Source organism: Tupaia chinensis, unplaced genomic scaffold (assembly GCF_000334495.1).
Source record: "Tupaia chinensis unplaced genomic scaffold, TupChi_1.0 Scaffold143921_1, whole genome shotgun sequence".
NCBI classification, from domain to species: domain Eukaryota; kingdom Metazoa; phylum Chordata; class Mammalia; order Scandentia; family Tupaiidae; genus Tupaia; species Tupaia belangeri.
The window spans coordinates 1526951-1553275 of NW_006203772.1; the positions used below are offsets into that span (position 1 = coordinate 1526951).

The 26325-nt window shown below is 45.0% G+C and overlaps 1 protein-coding gene across 1 annotated transcript in view; it reads right to left on the reverse strand.

The window, feature by feature from the left end:
- Positions 1–26325, reverse strand: part of SSH2 (slingshot protein phosphatase 2) — a gene marked incomplete at its 5' end in the record, with an annotated part of 237752 nt that overhangs the window by 7862 nt on the left and 203565 nt on the right. Inside the window, 3 exon segments of the mRNA XM_014582926.2 lie at positions 1395–2229; positions 17291–17491; positions 23296–23442. Of these exon segments, the coding sequence (XP_014438412.1) occupies positions 1395–2229; positions 17291–17491; positions 23296–23442 (1183 nt within the window).

A 26325-nucleotide genomic window follows, 5' to 3' on the forward strand; every position in this document is an offset into this window, starting at 1 on the left:
TGGTCCCTGGCGAGATTTAAGCCACCGGGTCTGGGACTTGACCCGCTGTCAACTACATGGGAGTCCAGTGACGTAGCCATTATGCCAACTGCTGGTCCTGGTCTGATATGACTTCTAAGAGCTCACTTGTCACTAAGAAGAACTATAGGATTCTGTATGCTCTCAAAATAATTTCCCCAAACCAACCCTTGATTCTTGAGTTAGATATGAAGCATCAGAAACTCCATTTAAAAAAATTTCTTTTAGAATTATGTATTTATTATTATTTTTTAATTCATCACAGAGACATAGAGAGAGAGGGAAAGTGAGGAAAGCAAGTGGCCAGGTCCAGGACTGGGAATCTAGCACCTCAACCATCACACCACCTGCTGGGCCCCAGAAACACCATTAATAGTAAGAACTCAGCATGGAAATCAGTTGCTACTTCAACAATTATTTATATAAAATTTAGTCTTTGAGTTTTCTGAGACAAAAAGAATAACCCGGGACAAGCAGTTGGCATAATGGCTATGTCGCTGGACTCCCATGTAGTCGACCGCAGTTAGTATCCTGGACCCATGGCTTAAACTCACGCCAGGCACGTGTGTGGGCGTGCCCCAGATCCTGAGAGGAGAATGGAGGAGAAGGGATTTTGGCATGGCCATCCCCCTGGGCAGGTGATTTCTCACTTTCTGTCTTTCTGGTAAGTGCATAAACCTTATAGCAAAAACCTCCCCTCCCCGCCCCCCCCCCAAAAAAGAGAATCAGCCAAACAAGTCCTTCTCTCAGAGAGACACAGGAGTCATTTGGGTGGAATCTGAGCCCTTGGCATTTTGTTATTGGTGAGATTTGACCTAAACTGCAGAGGTCAAGGAGCAGATCCATCCTTGTTCAGTCAAAACAAATGTTTTGGCTAATCCCTTCCTCCACCATCCCTTCTCCAAAGTGCTTCCAATGATACCACAAAGCCTAGAAAGACAAATTCCTCAAAAGGTAACTGATTTTAAAAAATATGTAAGCCTTGGGTTAGCTGTTGGCCTAGTGGTTAGGGCAGCTGGATCCCCACATGGCCGACCGCATGGTTTGAGTCTCAGACCCAGCAGCCTGAGACATGCACTGGGCATGTGTGTGCGCCTGATATCCTGAAAGGAGGGAGGAATGAAGAAGAGATTATGACCGTTCCCCATGGGAGGTGCTTTCTTACTTCCCCTCCCTCTCACTCCAGTGAGTGCACATGCCCTCTGGCAAACTAAAGGAAGAAAGAAAAAAAAATTGAAACCCTAAATTTTCAAGGAAAAGCTCAACCGTCTTTCTGTCTTTAGTAATATCAAAAATAAAGTGAACATAACAGAATTGCAAATAGTTTATCTCTGAAGAGAACTTCTTTAGGTGGAGAACTAAAAGATAGTTTTTACCTTTGACTGTTCCTCATCCATGGAAGATTCTTCAGACGCATGGGGAGTATTACTCAACGAGCTGCTTCTCTGGTCATCAGCCGTCACTTCGCAAGGAGCCACTTCTACCACTGAGAGTCGACAGCTTTCACTCCTTCCTCCACCCAGTTCCTCCATTCTGGAGTGCGAAAAAGACCGGCAGCGGGTTTCTTGGGAGAGCTCTACAAACTTCTCCAGGGCACTAAAAAAATCGATGCGATCAGTACTGAAATCTGAGATTTCGGCCTGGCAAGTGGGTTGGGGGCTGGGTGACTCAGGATCAGGGGACATGGGGAGGTCTTTCAGCCGAGATGTCAGTTCTTCCAGAGGCAGTAAGTGGACGTTCATGTCTCCTTTCAGCGCATCTGTCTCCAAATCTTCCACTGCTAAGTCTGGGAACTTGCTGGCCATTTCTGGGGTCTGTCCAGATTGGATTAAGGCTTTGGATGCATGGCAGTTGTCAAGAGGGAATTTTGATTCATTCAGACAACACCCTGATGAGCATCCATTGATGTCATTTAAGTTTAATTCATCTTCAATCTGTCCAGCATGAAATTCCCTAGACGTAAACTCCAAGCAGATCATTCTATCTTTGGTACACAGGCCTTTCTGGTTTGCATCTTGTGGGACCACGTGTTCCACAAAGACGGGAGGGATGGGTGGGTGACTCTCCACAGTCTTCACCTCAGCGATCTGGTCTGCAGAGGTGGTGATCTCCTTCTTGTTGAGTTCTAGTCCAGGTTTACAGATGGGTTCATGGTGGTCTGAGAGGTCGCTATCGGAATGAGATCTCCAGAGTTTGTTATGCCGCTGTTTGCTGCGGAGGACATACACAGGAAAATGCCTTATCTGGTTTGTGGAAACCATCAACTCCCTCCCAGGAAACCGGTCCCAGATAAACTTAAATCTCTTTTTTTTTCTTTAAAGAGAGATTTTTTACTATAGGGTGCATGCGCTTGCTGGAGAGACAGAAGGCGAGAAATCACCCCTGGAGGGATGGCTGTACTGCAATCCCTTCTCCTCCACTCTCATCTTGGGATCTGGGGCAAGCATGCACATGCACCCATCATGAGTTTTAAGCTGCTGGGCCTGGGACTTGAACCACTGTCAACTATATGGGAGGCCAGCAATGTAACCATTACACCATCTGCCAGTTCCTAAACTTAAATCTTAACCTAAAAAATGCTTGGTTACTGTTCAATAGAACTAGGCGATAATCTGAAAAGATGCTCAATTTAACTAATAGCAAACACAAAGAAAAACAAAACCTAAGGACTGTGAGATATTATTTTGTTTTTTACCTATCAGACTAACAGGGCTAAAATGGCTAGTAACAGCCAGTGATGATTTGGTATGGCCAAAGAACCCTCTTATACACAGTTTTTAAAAGTGTGAATTGTGGGACCAGTAGGTGGTGTGGTGGTTAAGGCACTGGACACTCTGACATGGCTGACCACAGTTCAAGTCCTGGACCTGGTGGCTTATTCTCTTATTCTCTCTCTCTCTCTCTTTATGTCTCTTTCTGGTCAAATAAAAATATATGAATGAATAAATAAAATAAAATAAAATAATTTACCAAAAAAAAACCCAGTTTGAATTGTATGGGGTTAGCAGGTGGCATAGTGATTAAGATGCTGGACTCCTACATGGCTGACTGTGGTTCAAATTCTGGACCTGGTGACTGGCTTTCTCATTTTCCCTCGCTCTCACTCTGTGTCTCTATCTGGTGAATGCATGTGCCCTATAACAAACTTAAAAAATAATAATAGTAATACATAAACAACTTAAGAAAAAAGAAGTGTAGAATTTTTAAGAGTAAAATCTGGAATGGTCAGTTTCCATGTTAGAATAAGTACAGGAAGGGGCCAGCAGGGGTGCAGTGCTTAAGGGGCTGGACTCCTACATGGTCGACTGTTGTTTGAACCCCAGACCCAGCAGCTTGAAACTCACACCAGGCGTGCACACGCATGTGTGTGTGTGTTTATGTGTGTGCCCAGAGACTCCAGAGGAGAACGAAGGGGAAGGGATTACAGTCTGGCCGTCCCCCCTGGAGGGTGATTTCTTGCCTTTTGTCTCTCTGTCTCTCCAGCGAGTACACACGTCCTGTAACAGAAATCTCTCGAAAACTAAAAATAAGTATAGGGAAATATATGGAGGAACATCACCAAACTGATAAGAGAGAGCCTTTCAAAGAAAGCAGAAATACTTCTAGGGAAGGCTTTTATTTTCTATATTCTGCATGTTTATAATTTCTGGATGTTTAAACAAATGAGGGCCAGCTCTATGGTTCAACAGTAACCTGCTGCTCTAGAGAAGCTGGATTTCACACGGCAACCGTGCTCACAGCCCTGGAGCTGGTCAGCATGAAACACGAGGAGGGTGCGGAAGTGCCCACGACCTGATGGGCTGGAGGACCAGAGGAAGGAAACAGCAGTGACCAGACCCTGTAAAGGGTGCTCCTCTCCCTGCCCCCCACTCACCCTCTATCTTGAATAAAGGGAAAAAAATGTATTAAATAAAAGCATATTTAACAATTATTACCAGAAAAAAAATGTGAACTCAAAACAACATACATGTGAAACAGAGGGAAATACTCTATTAGAGCCTATTACCAAGTCCTCATAATCGGGATAAAGATCTGATGTGGGGTGTAAGGAGGACGGCGATCCTTCTTGAAGTAGGACGCACAGATGGAGTTGGTAAATCTGGAGAGAAAGCTCAGCAAGAGAATGAAGAGGATAAGCATAAAGGACAGGTACTTTCCAGAAGGACCATGACATAAAAAAGCATTCGACTATGACCTACAGCTGGGAAGGCGGTGAGCGGAAGGAAGACCAGGCACACACATACGCCCTTTGGTTTATTTTGTAGAGAGGTCTGAGGTGGAGATGAGATGTCATTTCAAACCACACACTCTAGCAAGGAAGCACCGTTTCAAAAGTTCCCAACAACGGCTGGCAGGTGGCATGGTGGTTAAGGGCACTGGACACCCACATGGCCGACTGTGGTTTGAGTCCTGGACCTGGCGGCTTGCTTTCTCACTTTCCCTCTCTCTTTCTCTCCCACTCTGTCCCTCTCTGGTCAAATTAAAATGAATAAGTAAATATAGTCAAATAAAATAATTCTAAAAAAAATCCTTAAAATAACTCCAAAAAAACACCAAAAACACAACAACAAAAAGTTCCAAACAAAAAGAGAAATGTAGCCCTGTGGTTGGTCAGAATCACCAGGCCAGGGACAGGTCACTAAGTGTGGTGCGTGGGGGTGCGGCCTCCATGACTTACAAGCCGATGAAGAGTTACCTAACCATGGGGTGGAATGGGAAACTCAGCCCAAAACAACTTGCCCCGGGCTCAGGGCCACTCCCGGGCTCTGCCGAGTCATGCGCCTGCACTAATGTGACCCCCTGTTTGTTCTCAACGCTGCACCTGCTCTCAGCTCCCCCTCCTGTCTGCTGCTGGGGCGGGCGCTCTGACTCAGGACTGCACAGCTGAGGGGTGCTTTCCCGGGTAGAGTAGGTCAAGCTGTTTATGAATATGAGCTGTAATCAATGAGCTGGTGTTAGGTGGGGCTTTTGCCCTTTCAAGCTGCATGAACTCCAGCCACCCCTAGGAGGAGACAACATATCACACATCTCAATCAAATGCGTGGCTGTGGGGAGAAGCAGCAGGCCGACTGCTCCGATGGGTGGGGCCTACATTCTACACTCTGACCAGCTCAGGCCAATGTTCTTCCTGTTAAAGTTTCTTCTCTTACATCCAGACACCCCTGTTTCCTGAACTAGTAAATATGACTGTGTTCTCTAATTTCTATCCCTCACTATCCTGAGGATGTTCAAACCTGCCCCAACTCCTCTCAGCCACCATATTGGACAACAAAAGGGCATCTTTGGGGACCAGCAGTTGGTGTAATGGCTATGTCACTGGACTCCCATGTGGTGGACCACAGTTCGAGTCCTGGACCCGGTGGCTTAAACTCACGCCAGGTGCGTGTGCGTACATGCCCAAGATCCTGAGAGGAGAAGGGATTGTGGCCATCCCTCCAGGGGGGGGGTTGTCGCTCTCTCTGTCTCTGTCTGTCTGGCGAGCACACGTGCCCTATAGCAAAAACCTCTCAAAAAAAAGAAAATAGGGGCATCTTTGTCTTCATACTGTTTTAAATAATCATTTCATTTAACTCTATTTATTTACTTATTTTAATCTGAGCAGAGAAAGACAGAGTGAGTACAAGAGCAAGAGACACAGAGAGAGAGAAAGTGAGAAAGCAAGCTGCCAGGTCTGGGACTCAAACCATGGTCGGCCATGTGGGAGTTCAGCACCTTAACCACCATGCCACCTGCTGGCCCCATCCTCATCCTTTTAATAAAATCAACAACAAAAACCCAGTTTATCCTATCAGTCAACAAGCAAATGAGAAGTTTCCATGAGTTCAAGAATCCTCTGAAGTATGATTTTTAAAGCTGCCTGCAAATCACCAGTCAGGAGGGAATGAGAGACTGAAGTTATGCTAATGCGTCTCAAAGGAAATGGCTGATATCACTGCTCTGCTGCTCAGCAGGGATTTCCTTCTCTTCCTGCGGAGATAATCATCAGAAAATATTGGGTCAGGACTCCTGGACTTACACTGACACCTGCGCATAAAGGAGGAGGAGAAGGGACCAGCAGTTAGCGTAATGGCTATGTCGCTGGACTCCCATGTAGTCGACCACAGTTAGAGTCCTGGACCTGGTGGCTTAAACTCACGCCAGGCGCATGTGCGTGTGTGCCCAAGATCCTGAGAGGTGAAGGGATTGCAGCGTGGCCATCCCCCCTGGGGGGAGATTTCTCGCTTTCTGTCTTTCTCTGTCTGGTGAGCACACACGCCCTATAGCAAAAACCTCTCAAAAACAAAACAAAACAAAACAAAAACCAAAAAAACAAAGGAAGAGAAAACCCAATCCAAAGGTAGGTCTGATGCTGCTGCCCTTTCCATTTTTGCGACTGGACCTGCAGAGAGGGGTTGTGGTGGGTCGCTCTCTGACAGCCGACACACTCGTTACTGCTGCCTCTGAAGCACTGCTATGCCACACGCTCCTCCCTCTCCTCCCCACTCAGGGGTAACCGCCCTCCTGAGCTCTGTGCTTATCATTCTTAATGATGTACTGCTTAATTTGGCATGTTTTGAACTCTACATAAATGAAATCCTACTGTACATATTCTACAACTAATTTTCTTTTACCTAACATCATGTTTTTAAGATTTCTCACTACACGTAAACGCACTGCACGGAGTGTGTGAATGTGCCACAACTTACTTCCCCATCCTGCTGATGAACGGTTTTGGCTATTACGTTCTTGTGCCGGGAACACACCTATTTCTCAGACGTTATACATAGCAGTGAAAAGGTGGGTCACTGGGTATGCATGCACAATCCACCGTATTAGGTAACACTGCCTGTTTTCCAGTGAAGCTTTGTCTTGAGTCAGTTTATTCGAATGCTCTATCACTGGCAGGGATAGATATAAGACACTAGGTCATATCTATTATTTTAAACTGTTAACTTTTAAATCTAGGTGATTCCCCTCACCTAGTCCAGCTAAGCAGCAAGTAAACAAATTGCCAATAAAGGACTTCAGAGTTGGCCTGCAGCCTGGATGATGCAACCAAGTCTCAGATCCTTTCCCTCTTGAGTGGTCTCTGACCTGAATTTGGATTCATATAAACACGCAGGCATGCACAAGATGACTGGGCTATTCTAGGTTAAAAATCTGATGCTTTTTTTTTTTTTTTTTGAGAGGTTTTTGCTATAGGATGCATGCACTCACCAGAAAGACAGAGAGAGACATAGAGACAGAAAGCCAGAAATCACCCCCCAGGGGGATGGCCACGTCTCAATCCCTTCTCCTCCATTCTCCTTTCGAGATCTTGGGCATGCACGCACACACACCAGGCATGAGTTTAAGCCACTGGGTCTGGGACTCGAACTGCAGTCAGCTACATGAAGAGTCCAGCAATGTAACCATTACAATGTCTGCAGGACCCAAAATCTGGTGCTTTACTTAGTAAATGGACAAGAAGGAAATTTCAATGGCAGGTACTCCATTGTCTTGCCTCTTTCTCTCTGTTCTTTCTTATTGCTACAGGTTAAAACATCAATTCTGAGAAAGTTCCATAGAGGAAAACACTGCTAAAAATGGAGTACCAGTTACAGTAGAACCAGACTATTGACGGTTACTTTCTAGGCAGCATGTAGGGAAGAGAGTAAATTAACTGAGCATTTCCTTTCTTTCATTCTTTTTTTTAGAGGATTCTGCCTTAAGACATGTGTGCTCGCTGCTGGAGAGACAGAGACAATGAGAGGGAAAGTGAGAAATCACCCACAATCCCTTCTCCTCCATTCTTCTCCTGGGATCTTGGGCACGCACACACATGCGCCTGGCATGAGTTTAAAGCCACCAGATCTAAAATAACTGAGCATTTCCTTTCTTTCATTCTTTTTTTTAGAGGATTCTGCCTTAAGACATGTGTGCTCGCTGCTGGAGAGACAGAGACAATGAGAGGGAAAGTGAGAAATCACCCACAATCCCTTCTCCTCCATTCTTCTCCTGGGATCTTGGGCACGCACACACATGCGCCTGGCATGAGTTTAAAGCCACCAGATCCGGGACTCAACTGCAGTCGGCCATGTAGGAGTCCAGCGACATAACCACTATGCCATCTGCCATCTGCTCTTCCAAATTAATTGAGCATTTTCTATATGCTGTGCATGTACACTGGATGCTTTGAGATGATTTAACTTAAAAGTGATCAAGAAAATCTTTTTAAGCCTCAATTGCACTTGGCTGTCACCGGACCAGGGATCCATTCTTTCTTCTTAGGTTCCCTGCCTCTGGCTGACAACCGTGCACCAGCTACTACTCAGCCTCCACCAGCACAGCCAGGGTGAGAGACAGTCCTGCCTCCTCTGGCCCTTGTCACATGGGCTTGGAAAGAATCGAAACTGGCATTTCTGAGGACACGTGGCACAAACTCACCCTGGCTACCACCCAGCTTTTTTTCCTTGCCCCTGCACACAGGAACCTAACACCACAGACACATGGTCCAGTTTGTAAATGCTCTGCCTGAAATCTGAGCCTGTCTAATGGAATATAAATCTGCCAGATACCTGCATGATCAGAGTACCGAATGATAAACAGGGCTACTGGCAGTTTAATGAAGAGTTTCCACATGCAAATACGTGTGCATATATGTGTGTGCGTGTGCGTGCACACACACAAACTTTCCTCCCAGCTCCCATTCCTCAAGTACAAGAACAGGAAGGATAAAACCAGATATGCATAGTTATCAATAGCTTTGTGATAGCTTCCTTTTTAGATCTAAAGAGGCCATTAAGAATTATTTTCCTTAACTTCATCTTTTATTTATTTATTTTAATTTGATCAGAGATTGAGAGAGAGAGAGAGAGAGAGAGAGAAAGAGAGAAGGAAATGAGAGAGAGAAAAAGCAAGCTGCCAGGTCCGGGACTCGAACTGTGGACAGCCATGTAGGAGTCCAGTGCCCTTAACCACCATGCCACCTGCTAGCCCCCAGAAACATTAAATATTACCCTTCTTCAGGCTTTTTTTCTTTGCCATAGGGCTCATGCACTCACGGAGACAGAGAGAGGGAAAGTGAGAAACCACCTCCCAGGGGGGATGGCCGCACTGTAATCTCTTCTCCTCCATTCTCCTCCTGGGATTTTGGGCATGCATACACATGATTTGGGCATGCATACAGTGTGATTTTCTAGCCACTAGGTCCGGGACTTAAACCATGGTCATCAGGTGGGAGTCTAGTGCTTTAACTACCATGCTACCTGCTGGTCTCTCTTTTTTGTTTTTTATTCATGATAGAGCATGCATGAGAGAGACAGAGAGACAGAGGCACAGAGAGAGAGAGAGAGAGAGAGAGCGCATCCTCGACCAGTACTCATCACACCATGATCCTCCCCAGCCTTCTAGCTCCTCAGGACCTTGGATGCTCACATGCACACCTATATATTTCAGCCAACTGGGTCAGGGATCCAAACCAGCAGTCGGCCATGTGACTTCCAGCATTGTGTAGTCTGTGCTACCAAGTGTGCCACCCGGGCTGGGCCCAGGCTTTTAGTAATATACTGAAAGATGATAAAAGGCCCTAGTATTTCAGAGGGCTGTCACTGCTTGGCCTACATCCTCACACTCTGGTAAAGACTGCAAATGATCTGTAGATAATCACAGGAACATGGTGACACTGATAAACGTCTCTACTACTATGACATCACAGCACTAAGCTAATGCCCTCAAACAAAAACCTGCCGCTTCACCTTTGGCATGGAGTACCATCCTGATTGACCACCGAGCTGGGGATTGCTAGACCAGGGCTCCACCTCTTTGAGAAAGCCACCACATGCCTCCTGGGAGAAGATATGAAACACAAGATCCAAACACCTGGACAGGAAATGAAATTTCTTTGCCAACATAATAAGTGGGATTTTGTAAGGACTTTCCTCTGCTGGTATCCTAACTGCAAGGCTTGACAGAGCTTTGGACAGTCACAGCCCGGGGGTTCTCTCTGCTCTTCCAAGTAGGCAGATCCTGAAGGAGTACTTTGGGGTGGGCAAGAGTTTGGTGGGCTCAACTCAATTGCTGCCCCGTTTTCTTTTTTTTTTTTGGAGAGGTTTTTGCTATAGGGCGCGTGCGCTTGCCAGACAGACAGAGAGAGACAGAGAGACAGAAAGCGAGAAATCACCCCCCAGGGGGGATGGTCACGCCGCAATCCCTTCTCCTCCATTCTCCTCTCGGGATCTTGGGCACGCACGCACACGCGCCCGGCGTGAGTTTTAAGCCACCGGGTCCGGGACGCGAACCACGGTCGACTATGTGGGAGTCCAGTGACATAGCCATTACGCTAACTGCTGGTTCCCCTGCCCCGTTTTCTTGATAACACATCGCAGACTGCAGCCCCTCAGGGCTGTGTGTCCTACAGCCACTGTCCTTCATGACAAAGGCCTGTTTCGGTTTGGGTACTCACCTTCCCATGGCTTCAGGGAATGTGGCACTTCCCTAGTTCCACAGTATGAGTGTGAATATGGTTTAGCCAGTCCTAGAAATTCTATTTCTTTGGCCAGTAATTAGTTTCAGGCATGTGACCCAGCTTGGCCAATGGGTCCTGAGGGAGAGTCTACGGCAAAGTCTTTCTCCCTAATTTAAATGTCCCTTTTCTTCAGCTACATGCTATGCAATTTATATGCAGCTACCCAGAAATGGGACAGAATTGTGGCAGACATCCAATGAGGAAATAACTTCAAGGACCAGGCCATTAACTAAGGAAGGTAGAGAAGGATGGAGAGCACCCAGACCCCAGGTATGGACAGATCACCGCCACGCCACTGCAGACGGCTTCTGTGCTTCTTGTTACAGAAGATGATACAGGGTCCAGTCCCTCCACCCCCACCCCCGAGGGCATGTGCACTTGCTGGAGAGAGAGATGGGGTGGGGATGAGAAAGAACCTCTCTCCCAGTGGGGGATGGTCACGTCACAATCCTTTCTCCATTTCTTTCAGGATTTTGGGCACATGTGCACACACACACTTGGTATGTGTTTCAAGCCTTCAGGTCTGGGACTTGAACCATGTAGTTGGCCATGTGGGATCTAGCTATGTTAACAACCATGTCACCAGCTAGCCCAAGGTCCAGTTTTTAAAACTACCTAGAGTTGGGTGTAGGCTGGATAGCTTCTTTAAAAAAAATTAAAAAAAAAAAACACATTAATTTTTCCCTCCTATCAGAGAGTGAGGGAGAGGCCTCCAATGGGGTCGTCACACCACAATCCAGCCTCAGCCTCAGCAAGCCCAATCATGAGTGTGTGCATGTACCTAGTGTGTACAGGGTAGCGTCAGGACACAAACCCAGGACCTTCCCACACGGGTACAGCCGTGTTACTGCTGTACCATCAGCTGGCTCCGGAGACCACCATCTTCCATTTGTTCCTGCTAGTCCACTCTTCAGCTTCTCCAAACTGTGCTCTGTCCTGAAGACTGATCTATGAACCACTTCAAGAGGCCCCCTTGTTGGGACCAGCAGTTAGCGTGATGGCCATGTTGCTGGACTCCTATGTAGTCGAATGCGGTTCGAGTCCCAGACCTGGTGGCTTAAACTCACGCCGGGCACATGTGCGTGCGTGCCCAAGATCCCGAGAGGAGAATGGAGGAGAAGGAATTGCAGCATGGCCATGCCCCCTGGGGGGGTGATTTCTTGCTTTCTGTCTCTCTGTCTCTCTCTGTCTTTCTGGTGAGCGCCTGTGCCCTATAGCAAAAAAATCCCCCAAAAAACAAAAACAAAAACAAAAAAACAAAAAACAGGCCTTCTTGTTTTCTGACTTCCACAGGGTTTGACTAACAGGAAGTCTCAGGAGATCAGAGGGAAGAAAGGGTAGGGTATTTATTCTTCCAGACCTCTCTGCAGAATAACTCTTAGCTGTGTCTCTATCTTTTTTTTTTTTGGAGAGGTTTTTGCTAAAGGGTATGTGTGCTCGCCAGAAAGACAGAGAGGCAGAAAGTGAGAAATCACCCCCTAGAGGGGATGGCCACGCCGCAATCCCTTCTCCTTTTTCCTCTCGGGGTCTTGGGTACGCACTCACATGCACCTGGTGTGAGTTTAAGCCACTGGGTTCAGGACGCGAACTGCAGTCGACTACGTGGGAGTCCAGCGACATAGCCATTACGCTAACTGCTGGTCCCTATCTTTTTCAGATTTTTGCTACAGGGCACATGCACTTGCTGGACAGAGAAAGAGTGAGAAGTCATTTATTGGGGGGATGGCCATGCCACAGTCCCTTCTCCATTCTCCACTCTGGATTTTGGGCACTCACGCACATATGCTCAGTGTGTTTTTCAAGCCACTGGGTCTGGGACTTGAACGCAGAATTGGCCATGTGGGATCCAGCACCTTAAAGACCATGTCACTTGCTGGTCCCTATTGTGTGTGTTACTTTTAAAATAATTATTTTATTTAACTTTATTTATTTACTTATTTAAATTTGAACAGAGAAGAAAGAGAGAGGGAGAAAGCTGCCAGGTCTGGGACTCAAACCATGGTTGGCCATGTGGGAGTCCAGTGCCCTTAACCACCATGCCAAATGCCGGACCCTAGCTGCGTCTTAACTGAGGTTACTGCTTGTCTCTGAAGGTGCCTTTCTCTTTATTTTTAATTAACAATAATAAAAAAGAATTATTTACTTAATTAATTTATTATAACAATTACTATTTTAAATGTTATATAAGGTACATGCACTCACCAGAGAGAAACAGAGAGAGGTAAAGTGAGAAAGCAAGCCCCCAGGTCCAGGGCTGGAAATGTGGTCAGCCATGCGGGAGTCCAGCACCTCCACACGCCACCTGCTGCCCCTGCTGCCTTTCTCTTTAGGAGTTTTCTTCAAGATTCTAATTACTGCTCCCCTTCTCTTCAGGTCTAGGAGCTACTACCAAAGTTCCCTGCTGTTACAAGTCCTTTGGTTCTACTATAACCACAGCTTTGTAAATGGTCCCTTTATAAAAACCCTCCTCAAATAATCCCAATTTGAGTGAGCTGGTTCTTGCTGAGATCCTGACTGATGGAGGTATTCTATTATTTGTGGCCAAACGCAGCCCAAGTTATATCCCTAGCATTAGATTCTAGTACTTAAAATCCAGGAGACATCACCATACAGGGAATCCCAGGAACACTTCCCATTCTAGTTTCTAATGGAGTTGGCGGTGTGTTCGTGGGTGCTGGAGGTAGTGGCTGATGTCAAAGAGCACGAAATAAATGGCACGTGGCTGTGTTTTCTGTGTGGTTTTGGAGGAAGGAGACAATGAGAATCGCATCTGTATAACTATTAAAGTACATAATTAATATTTATACACATTTCGATTCCAAATAACCCTATGAGGCAGATCTCTTGCTTTTCATTTTATAGATGGGGTTAGATGAGGATGAGAAATATGTAGTAATTTCTCAGGATTGCAACAAAGAGATGAACCAAAAATGGAAACCAGATCTACAAACTCAAATTCTGTCAGTTTTCCTCTCTGCTTGCGCCTCCCTCCACGAATCAAGACCAGGAAGTCATGGAATGGAAAACGAAAGGGCAAAGGAAAAGGAAGGGTTTGGTTTTTTTTTTTGGTTTATTCTGCCCTTCTAATTCTCATCTTAAGATTTTTCTCAAATTCTTTTAACATCTAAGAAAAACCACATACACTAAAAAAACCCAGCCCAACAGCTTGCAGTAGCCTGGGATTCCAGAATAAATACTGAAATTGGCAGGACACATAGTATCCTTCCTCTCAGTGGGTCACGTGAGGACATTGCCTAACATCCGCCGTGTGTCTGGGAATATGTATCTATGTCTCGTCAAACCCTTACATGCCTTTGTCTTGTGCCAAAAAGAATTGCTGTGCTCTACCTTCTGATCTAATCTAAAAATGTCATCAAAATCTGGCCCTGAAGACCTATAAATTCTTTTAAACAGAAGAAGCTCGAGTATCCCCCCGGCCTCCTAAGAGAATGGCTCAGAAGAAATCGTGCCAAATGCTGAGTAAATGGGAGGGGTTATGCTGTGGCCACATTTTCACAATACTTTAAGGGTGAGAGGGTAGTCCCTCTGCCTGGATAGGCTGGAAGGCTATTTAACATTTTGTTCAGGGGAAATACAGCCCAGACTCAAGAGTCAAGACCAAGTCATGAGACCTGCTGGAGTCAAACACTGGCAGCAGCCCCAGCTGCTTCTAGACAGCTGTGCCTTCACTCTAAGGAAACCACCTAGAAAATGCCTACATGGAAAACAAAGCAAAGTCCAGCAGTCCACAGAACTGGAACATGTGGCACCTTAGGAAACTGATCCTTAAATTGTTTAGTAGTTGATTCTTGTTCCAGGAGCAGCTAAAGGTAGTTTTCACTACCAAAGGGGTAATAGTGTAATGAAATTAATCCCTCATTTTATAACCAATTACCAAATTATTACTGGAAATAGCTGGATCTTATTTGATTCAGAAGACCTTCAAGACCTAGTACTGAGTGGAGAGGTGGACTATAGGAAGTTTGTGGAAAAAAAATCCATAAATATATGTGTTTGAGGGACCAGCAGTTGGCGTAATGGCTATGTCGCTGGACTCTCATGCAGTTGACCTTGGTTCGAGTCCCAGACCTGGTGGCTTAAACTCATGCCGGGCCTGTGTGCATGCGTGCCCAAGATCCTGAGAGGAGAATGAAGGAGAAGGGATTGCAGCATGGCCATCTCCCCTGGGGGGTGATTTCTTGCTTTCTGTCTCTCTGTCTTTCTGGGGCATGCACGTGGCCTATAGCAAAAATCTCTCCCCCCAAAAATCTATATCTGCGCTAGAACAAAACGAAGAGAAATAGAAGGTAACATGGACTGCTATTTGTGGGTATTGAGCTTAATAAATTATTTTTTCCTTTGTAATTTTCTACCTTTTCCCAAAGCATTATATATATATATAACATGTAAATATATATATGTGTGTGTGTATGTGTATATATGTATGTATGTATGTATGTGTGTGTGTATATATGTATATAAAGTTTATATATAGGATTAAAACATTTTAGAAAAAGAAAACAAAAAGGTGATTTCCGGGAAGTACCTTCATACCTCAAGTGGGCTACACAATCCCAATTCTATTCCTTTGTCACATGACCAAAATCACTGGAGAGGGCTCAGTGAAACCAGGCATTGAAGGAAAAAAAAATAGTGGTCTGGCTCTGTGGTTTGGGGGTTAAGGTAGTTGGATTCCACATGGCTGACCGTGGTTTGAGACCCAGACCTGGTGGCTCGAGAAACACGCCTGGCCCATGTGTGAGGGTGCCTGAGGTCCCCAAAGGAGGGGGAGATGGAGGAGAAGGGATTGGTCACACTGCAATCCCTTCAGAGGTTGCTTTTTTCTCACCTTCTCTCTTTTGAGAGGGACCACATCGTTGAGCAATTAAAAAAAATTAAAAACCTAAAGGAGCACAGGTATTTATTATTATTATTATTATTATTATTTGTGAAAGAACAGGTCTGGGCCAGCAGATGGCATAGTCCATTGCTGAACTCTCACATGGCCAAGGTTCTAGTCCCAGACCTGGTGGCTTGAAAATCATGTCAGGCATGTGTGTATGCATACCCAAGATCCTGGGAGAGGACCAGCAGTTGGCGTAATGGCTATGTCACTAGACTCTCATGTAGTCGACCATGGTTCGAGTCTAGGACCCAGTGGCTTAAACTCATGCCAGGCGCATGTGCATGCGTGCCCAAGATCCTGAGAGAAGAATGGAAGAGAAGGGACTGCAGTGTGGCCATCCCCCCTGGGGGGGGGTTTTATGCTTTCTGTCTCTCTTTGTCTTTCTGGCAAGTGCACGCGTCCTATAGCAAAAAAACCCTCAAAAAAAAAAAGATCCCAGGAGGATATCCTGAGAGGAGAATGGAGAGGAGATTGCAGTGTGGCCATCCCCCTGAGGGGTGATTTCTCACTGTCTCTGTCTTGGCTCTTAAAAAAAAAAAAAAGGCCAAATAAATTTCAGGAATTTCAGTTAAGCCTAGAATTACTTTGGGAGTAACCAGTATCCATTCTGATAAGGCAGGTGCCTTTTAGGGCTAAACAGCCTTATAAGATGTCGACAAGTGTTTACTGAAATCTGCACTTAGTTGAGAAGAGGAAACAGTATTTCCATTCTTTAATTATATCAATATGGAAGATTAGATGCTAAGTATTCCACATTAACCTTTTTTTTTTTTTTTAATTTGCTACAGGGTTCATACACTCACCAGAGACCAGAGATAGACAGAGAAAGGGAGAGTGGGAAAGTGAGAAAGCACCCCTCATGCTGCAATCCCTTTTCTTCCTGTCTCCTTTCAGGATCTTGGTCATGCACACAAATACTGGTGTGTTTTCTTTTCTTTTCTTTCTTTTTTTTTTTTTAGAGAGAGATTTTTGCTATAGGGTGTGTGCACTTGCCAGAGAGACAGATAGAGATAGAAAGTGAGAAATCAACCTCTGCGCTGCGATGTCCAGGCCTTAAGCCCTTCTTCTCCATTCTACTCCTGGAATCTTAGGTATGCACATACATGCACTGGAATCTTAGGTATGCACACACATGTACCTGCTCCATTCTTCTCCAGGAATCTTGGATACGCACACACACGCACCTGGAGTGAGTTTCAAGCTGTTGAGTCTGGATTCGAACCCTGTCAACTACATGGGAGTCCAGTGATGTAATCATTATGCCATCTGCTGGTCTACCTGGTGTGTTTCTTAAGCCACTGGGATTCAAACTGTGCATTCGGCATGTGGGATCCAGCTGCCTTAACTACCATGCCACTTGGCTGGCCCCATGCTAATCTTTCCTCTCCTTTCTCTGCCTCTCTCTCACCAAAAAAAAAAAAAAAAAAAGTTTAAATAAATAAATAAATGTGAAAAAGAAAATAACTGGATTGATGGTGAAAGAAATCTATTTTCAAAAAGTGTCATATCCAGGGACCAGCAGTTAGCGTAATGGCTATGTCGCTGGACTCCCACGTGGTTGTGATCATGGTTTAAGTCCTGGACCTGGCGGCTTAAACTCACGCCAGGCGCGTGTACGTGCATGCCCAAGATCCCGAGGGGAGAACGGAGGAGAAAGGATTGCGGCGTGGCCATCTCCCTAGGGGGTGATTTCTTGCTTTCTGTCTCTCTATCTCTCTCTGTCTGTCTGTCGAGTGCACGCGCCCTATAGCAAAAACCTCTCCAAAAAAAGAAGAAGTGTCATATCCAGATAGGCTGAGAACTAGCTGCAGAGAACATTTTCACCTTGCCTTAGGGAGTCTGAAGGAGGGAGAATCTGAGAATGTCCCTTAAGGACTCACCTTGCCAGCAAGATCCCCTGGTACTCTTCCAGTTGTCTCATGAAGCTGGGGTTGGGCTTGGTCACGGTCCGTCTCTCCTTCACGTAGTCATAGGCGCGGTCCAGATTCCAGCCATACTCCTTCATTGCGTAGGCAATCACGGTGGAGGCCGAGCGACTCACCCCCATCTTGCAGTGGACAAGGCATTTAGAGCCATGTTTCCTAGTTTACGGGATTGAGATAAAGAACCGGAAAACACACTAGTGAGCACATTTTTAAAAAAAGAATGATTTATTTATTTAATTCCATGTGTTATTATTATGTTTCAATTTGACCAGATAGACACACACACACACACACACACAGAAAGAGAGAGAGAGAGAGAGAGAGAGAAAGGAAAAGTAAGAAAGTAAGCCACCGAGTCTGGGATTCTAACCACAGTTGTCCACGCGGGAACCCAGTGCCTTTAACCACCATGCCACCTGCTGGCCCCGTGAGTAACATTTTAAACACTGGGTTGTAGATTTTCCAAGTCTCCTGTCCTGCTCTTCCCTTTTCTTGCTATGTGACCCTCCCACGTTGGAACATGTGGGTACATCTATAATCAGTGTGTGGGTAGGGTAGAACCTCTATGTACTCTTACCTGCAATGTTAATATGAAGTCTCTTTAATCCATTCAGCAAATATTTACCATGTGTAAGACAATGCGCAAGGGGCTAGCATGCAAAGGGAAGTAACGCATGGCTTTTACCCTGAAGGGCAGGATTCACGGGAGAAACAGACAGGTATTCAGTAAAATGCAGTACGGTGTCAGTCATGGGGGCACAGTGGTAAAGCGGCACTCCATGACGCTGAGGCCACATGGGAAGGTCCCAGGGTCACCACCCAAGGTCTCCTTGTGTACACCAGGCCCATGCTTGTACCTGTGACTCTGGCTGGCCTGAGGTTTGGGGGTAGGCTATGCCGTAAAGACCCTGCTGGGGCTGTGCCCTGCCCCCTTCGTTTCCTCTCGTCTCAGAATAAATAAATAAATGAACTTGAAGGAAACCGTACAGAATGTGCAGTGACAGTGGGTCACAGAGTAAAGAGGGAGCATTTTGAACTGTGAGACAGGACACCATGCCACCTGCTGGCCCCGTGAGTAACATTTTAAAAACTGGGTTGTAGATTTTCCAAGTCTCCTGTCCTGCTCTTCCCTTTTCTTGCTATGTGACCCTCCCACGTTGGAACATGTGGGTACATCTATAATCAGTGTGTGGGTAGGGTAGAACCTCTATGTACTCTTACCTGCAATGTTAATATGAAGTCTCTTTAATCCATTCAGCAAATATTTACCATGTGTAAGACAATGCGCAAGGGGCTAGCATGCAAAGGGAAGTAACGCATGGCTTTTACCCTGAAGGGCAGGATTCACGGGAGAAACAGACAGGTATTCAGTAAAATGCAGTACGGTGTCAGTCATGGGGGCACAGTGGTAAAGCGGCACTCCATGACGCTGAGGCCACATGGGAAGGTCCCAGGGTCACCACCCAAGGTCTCCTTGTGTACACCAGGCCCATGCTTGTACCTGTGACTCTGGCTGGCCTGAGGTTTGGGGGTAGGCTATGCCGTAAAGACCCTGCTGGGGCTGTGCCCTGCCCCCTTCGTTTCCTCTCGTCTCAGAATAAATAAATAAATGAACTTGAAGGAAACCGTACAGAATGTGCAGTGACAGTGGGTCACAGAGTAAAGAGGGAGCATTTTGAACTGTGAGACAGGAGTCCACTCTGCGTGGTGGAGGCCATTTCTCTCCCAGCCTCAGGGGCATGTTTGGCGGCTGGCATTCTCCTGAGTTACAGGTGTGGCAGTGACTCATCTAATTTATTCAGAACTTATGAATTGTTTCCAGTTTAATTTCCAGTAAGGGTTCTGCCCCTGGAGGGAAGCACGAACCAAATGAAACCAAACCTCTTCTCTGCTCAGATGTAGCCCTGGATATTACTTTTCATAATACCACGACCCATTTCCTGTCTAGGGACTGGCTGTACAGCCCGAGGAGCTGGCTGGGAGCATTCTATGTACCACGTGGCTTTCTCAGTGAGCAGGGCGAATGAATGAGAACTACCTGTTTTTCTTTTTTTAAAACGAGGTTGAAGAAATAGAAAACAAAGCTACTGTAAGGGATACTGACAAACAAACAACTCCCCTGAAGTCAACCTTGGAATAGGAACAGTATTTGGTTATGCTGATTTTGCTAATAACACAGTGTCCAGCACATAGTGATCCTTCAAATATTTGTTAAATATATTAACAAGCTTATGGATCTGCCGATTAGATCTGCCAACTTCTTAAGTAGGAACAACATTTTAAAATCTGGAAGAAAGAACTGTTATTCTTATCATTAGTGTACTGGGGCTCTGGAATCCTTCCCAAGTGACTAGTCCAATAAATCAAAAAATGTACATATCAGCCTAACAGGGGAAATCTACTCATTCGCTCACTGCACATATGATGAAAGACAAGCTTCTTTCCAGAAGCTCATTCTGTTTTTGGAGACAGAGATACATAAAAGAGTTAAGTGGCAGTGCAGGGAGGGTGTGAGGCTAAGTGCAAAAATTGAGTGAAGCAATAAAACTACAGGAATACAGAGAATAGTCTGGAATCATCGAAATAGTCTCGAAGGGAAGACTGGCTTTCTATTTGTCGCTTAGGTTCAAAGTCTTAGTGTCCTAAGGCTGGTGCAGGTCTGTGTGTGCTTAAATGATCTCAAATGACTAGGAATTACTTGTTTTTACTTATGGCACCATAGGGTTTTCATTATGACTACGGTTAAGAAGCCAACGCACGGTGACTCAGAAGTTTAGACATGTGCTCTATATTTTCTCATCAAGCTGTGACAACTTTAATGCATCAAATTTCAGGTCTATGTCTGTAGACATGGAAGATGCTCAAAATTAGACAACTCTAAAATATAATTATGAAATCCATTCCCACGAAAACATCTCTTTCAGCATATTTTCAACTGGGCTTTTCAGTGGATAACTCTTTTTCTTTTCTTCTTCTTCTTCTTCTTTTTTTTTTTAAGAAGAATTAGTTAATTAATTTTTAATTTTGATGAAAGCGAGCAAGCAAGAGCAAGCTGTGAGGTGCAGGACTCAACTACAGTCAGCCATGTGGGAATCCAGCGCCTTACCCACCATGCCACCAGCTGGCCCAGTGGATAACCCTGAAATCATGTAAAACAGACCACAGTCCGATCTCCTTCCTTCCCGTTGTAGCCTGTGGGACCAGCAGCCCCGCCCTAGGCTAGATGGTCTAGATTAAGCCTGGCATCACATTAGAAACCAGGGTCCTGATGAGGGTGCTGCCTGAGAAGGCACTCACTCAGGTGCTGATCTAAGCTTGCAGGAGCCCCAGAGCATGTGCTTCTTAGATGTGCCCCGAGAACCTCCTGTCTCTCTAATCACAGCTGAAATCAACTTTCCATTGGGACCGGGTCCTCGCCTGGAACTCAAGTGTCTTTAGCCAGGATTCAGACAACTTGTCTCATTTTTTCTAGTCCTCTGAAGAGGATGACATTTATCTGCCTCTGAATTTTAGATAATATCACATGCAAATGCATATGAAGTATCAGACATATAGTGAGCATGTCATGGGTCATATTATTACTGATAATAATTTATTAATGGGCTTCAAGAATATAAAACAGGGACCAGCAGTTAGCATAATGGCTATGTCGCTGGACTCCCATGTAGTCGACCGTGGTTCGTGTCTCGGACCTGGTGGCTTAAAACTCACACCGGGTGCGTGTGCGTGTGTGCCCAAGATCCCGAGAGGAGAATGGAGGAGAAGGGATTGTGGCATGGCCATCCCCTCTGGGGGTGATTTCTCGCTCTGTCTCTCTCTGTCTGTCTGGCGAGTGCACGCGCCCTATAGCAAAAACCTCTCCAAAAATAAAAAAAATAAATAAAAATAAATAAAAAAAGGGCCCATTAGGTGGCATAGTGGTTAAGGGACTAGACTCTCTTACCTGGCTGACCATGGTTTGAGGTTTTTTTTTTTTGGAGAGGCTTTCACTACAGGGCGCGTGAGCTCGCGCCAGACAGAGACAGACAGAGAGACAGAAAGCGAGAAATCACCCCCCTAGGGGGGATGGTCACGCCGCAATCCCTTCTCCTCCATTGTCCTCTTGGGATCTTGGGCACGCACGCACACGCGCCCGGCGTGAGTTTTTAGCCACCAGGTCCAGGACGCGAACCGCGGTCGACTACGTGGGAGTCCAGCGACATAGCCATTATGCTAACTGCTGGTTCCCACCATGGTTTGAGTTCTGAACCTGGTGGCTTGAAAAGCACGCCAGGCACATACATGTGTGTGCCATCCCCACGCCCCCAGGTGATTTCTCACTTTCCCTCTCTCTGATGAGTGCACACGCCCTCTGGCAAAAACAAAAACAAAAACAAGCAGACAAACAAACGGCCAATCAAGGCTGGCTCTGAAGCCTGGTGGTTAAGGCAACCGGTCTCCACAAGGCTGACTCCAGGGTTTGAGTCAGACCCAGCATCTTGAAAAACATGGTGGGCATGTTAGCACATGCCCCAAATCCTGAAAGGATGAAAGAGTGGAGAAGAAGGGATTGCAGTGACCATTCCCCATGGGGTGTGGAGGTAGGAGGGCCCTTCACTCTCCCCCATTTCTCCCTGGTGGGTACAACAAACAAAAGGGGGGAGGGATTAATTTAAGACAGACATGAATACAAGGGTTAGACAAAAATTTCACCAGGGTATTATAAAAATAAAATAGAGATCAGCAGATGGTGTAATGGTTACATCGCTGGACTCCCACATAGTTGACTATGGTTCAAGTCCTGGACCTGGGAATTTAATAAAATAAAATTAAAAAAAAAAATAAAAGGGGCTGGCTGTGGTATGGTGGTGAAGGCAGTTGGATCCCCCATGACTGAATGCACCATTCGAGTCCTAGATCCAGCAGCCTGAAAAACACACCAGACACATGAAAGGAGAAAAGGAGAAGGGACTGCAGCATAACCATCCACCATAGGGGGCGCACTTTCTCACTTTTGTTTTCTCTAGCCCTGTCTCTCTCCAGTGAGTGCATACAGTGCATATACTCACTAGCAAAATAAATAAATAAAAGAATGAGAAAAGATTTCCAAAGTTCACTGTTTCACTCCTTATCTTCAGAGAAGACCTGGTATTCTACCTATCTGGAATAATTTCTTTTAAAAAAATTATCACAGGATATGCGAGCTTGTGTGAAAGTGTGCACATACACCCTCTCCAAAGGGGCACAGTCACACCACAATCCTTTGTCTTCCAATTCTCCATCCCATCAGGATTTTCGGCACATGAGCACACATGCCCAGCATGGTTTTCAAGCCACTGGGGCCGAGACTAACTGCAGCCAGCCACGTGGGATCTGGCTTTCTGTGTGCATCACTGTGCACTATGCTTGCCTGCGGTACAGTGGAGACACTCCATGGAATGTCTGCTACCTTTCATATCTTCCCATTGGCAACTTAATAATTTCATTCAGAATGTCTTCCTTTTTTCGTTTCTATTTCTTGCTGCAGCATTAAGTCTATTTTCCTTTATTTTGTGTTCAACAGAAAGAGCCAAGAGGTCACCTACGTTGAGGGGCTTTATTTACCTCGAGGAAAAGTATTAAGTCATTAGTCTTTTGCCTAGGGTTACAATGACCCCAGTCTTTTTTCTTTTCTTCCTTTTTCCTGAGTATCAATAGGTTATCCACAGCCTCATACTCCAGCCATGTGTGGTACATGAAGAACAGGGGTTACAATATACGTACGTGGAGGACGGCAGGTGACTCGGGGAAGGGGGCTGGACTCTTAAATGGCTGACTACAGTTCAAGTCCCGGACCTGGCGGCTCACTTTTTTGCTTTCCCTCTCTCTTTCTTTCTATCTCTCTTTGGTCAAATTAAAATAATAATAATAATGATAATAATAAACAAAGTCAAATAAAAATTATTAAAAAAAAAGAATATGTGCACATGATCATTACTCACTTTGCTTTAGAGATGAATTTGTAAGTGTCATTCCAGTAGGCCAGGAGATCTGTTGCTTCTTCATCATATACCCGGATGTTATGATACTCAAAGACTCCTGGGAAGAAGTTATCTATCTCTCGAGTGACATTCAAGATATACCGCACCCTGTGAGGAGAACAAGGCAGAAGACGTGCTCTACTAAATCCAATTCTCGGCACTGTTCTGCTTATTTAAAATTTGTTTACTACACAGGCTGAAATTAAATACAAGAGTAATGAGGAAAGCATACGTGGCCACCAGGGAGTGAGTAAGTAACTAAGCTTGTAAGAGCTATCTGCTGGGCCATCCCGTGGCATTGTGGTTGAGGTGCTGGACTCCCCCATGGCTGACCATGGTTTAGTCCCAGACCTGGTAGCTTGCTTTCTCACTTTCTCTCTTTGACTCTGTAGTCAACTTTTAAAAAAAGAATTATTTTATTTAACTTTATATTAATGATTATTGTTATTGTTACTATTTTCCAGTTTGATCAGACAGAGAGAGAGGGAAAGTGAGAAAGCAAGCCGCCAGGTCTAGGACTTCAACCATGGTCGGCCATGTGGGAGTCCAGTGCCTTTAACCACCACGCCACCTGCTGGCCCCTCTTTGGTCAAATGGAAATAAAATAAATAATTATTTTGTTTTTTGAAGAGGTATCTTCCATGTTCAACATCTACCATTTTTAGCTTATGCACAATTCTATAACTTGTCTTTAAGAGGCTCTTGAAAACACACCTTGTGTTTTACTCCAAATAATCAACTTGAGGCCTATAATTTGATATTTTTTTGGTCACAAAAATCACTAGAAATATAATTTGTTCTTTGGAGGCCATTTGTATAAAATCAGACTACTGACATGTACCCCAAAAAGAAAAGAGAAAAGAAAAAAAGTTCTTCCTATTTTCCTAGATAGACTTTGCTCTGTTACAGAATTTCCTCTACAGTACATGTAAGGCAAATGAGGCCACTACAGGGAGGGTTAGAGGAAAGCTGGACTTAAAACTCCCTTAACTCTGGCTGCGCTTCTGGCTGCTATGGCAGTGGGTGTGGTGAGGGCTCTCCATTGCTGAAATGTTTGCAGAAAATTGCTTATCAAAAGTTTCTTTTTGGGAACCAGCAGTTAGCGTAATGGCTATGTCGCTGGACTCCCACGTAGTTGACCGCGGTTCGCATTCTGGACCTGGTGACTTAGAACTCACGCCGGGCGCGTGTGCGTGCGTGCCCAGGATCCTGAGAGGAGAATGGAGGAGAAGGGATTGCGGCGTGGCCATCCCCCCTGGGGGGGGATTTCTCGCTTTCTGTCTCTCTGTCTCTCTCTGTCTGTCTGGCGAGCGCACGCGCCCTACAGTGAAAAACCTCTCAAAAAAAAAAAAAAAAAAAGAACTAAAAAAAAAAAGTTTCTTTTTTACTTGTCTCATTTCACAATTTCAATAAATGCTTGGGTTTAATTTACCAAATGTTATCTTTTCTCAATGCTGTGTGGGCTTAGACTTCACTCAAATTGATTCCAACAGCAGAACTCTCTAATTTCTCTCTGCAGAAGCCACTTCCTTTCTCAGAATCAAATGTGGAGTTCTACAAACCCAATGGCTGAAATCAGAGAAACAAATTCGGAGAGAGAGCCATACCCAACCAACTCGTGGTTAAGGTCAGGGGGCCAAAATTTTAACTTAGCTTCAAAAGCCTATTGCTAGAAAGCACTTAGAAAAAATTTTTCTAAAGTATGCACGGGTAGGAAATAAAATGCTGTGATTGCTACCAAAACAGTCTTACTAGAGTTTCCCAAAGATTTAATATCGACTTATCATATAACCCAGTGATTCCTCTCCTAAGTAAAAACTCTAGAGAAAAGTAAACTTAAGTCTATCCAAAAACCTTACACAAATGGTTATAGTATCTTTATTCATAATTGCCAAAAAGTGTCTATTTGTTAGCTGACGAATGTGTGTGGTCTTTAGGGATTGGGAAGAAGGGAAATAGGGGTGACTTCAAAAAGTACAGGTTTTCTTTTTAGGTGAAAAAAAAAAGTCCTAAATTGTGGTGACGGTTGTACAACTCTGTGGATATACTAAAAACCACTGAATTGTACATTTTAAATTAGTTAACTGTATGAATTTACTGAACTATGTTTCAATAAAGCTGTTGGGAAAAAAGGCAAGTATACTTCTTTTAAAATGAATGACCTCCCACCTATAATCCATACCTCATCAAGGATTGTGACTCGCTCTCTTTAGAGACAGAACTGGGCATCCCAACCCCTTTCATTACAAAGCTATAGGCAGCCACTGACAACTGGAGTTGACACTGCTTGAAACTTTGTCACCTCAGCACTCCGAGGTTCTGAACATCACTTTAACTTGGGTTAGGTTCTAGAGTCAGCAGATTGGGTAGAAGTGGCCTTATTGTCAAAATGACACTTGAAAACTCTTTTATTCAAAATGACACTTGAAAATCATCCACTGAGGGCAGTACGTATGACTTTGTGTACAGACCCCTGAACAGTAATTTTTAAAAAAATATTTTATTTAATTTTTATTTTAATTTGACCAGAGAGGGGGAGGGAGAGAGAGAAAGAAAGAAAGCAAGCCGCCAGGTCCAGGACTCGATCCACGGTTGGCCATGTGGGGGTCCAGCGCCCCTAACCACATCACCTGCTGGCCCCCCAGAACAATAATTTTTCACACTGAAGTTTAAGAACCCCTCAATTGGGATGAGCAGATGGGGTAATGGTTATTTTGCTGGACTCCCATGCAGTCACTGCGGTTCTAGTCCCAGACCTGGTAGTTTAAACTTACACTGGGCGTGTGTGCATACATGCCCAAAATCCTGAGAGAAGAATGGAGAAGGAATTGTGGTATGGACATCCCTGTGTGTGTGTGGGGGGGTGATTTTTCATGTTCTGTCTCTCTGGTGAGCACACACACACTGTAGTTTAAAAAAAAAAAGAAAGAAAAAAGAAAAATCTCTAAAGAAAAAAAAAAAACCACTCCAAAAAAACCAAAAAACAAAAAA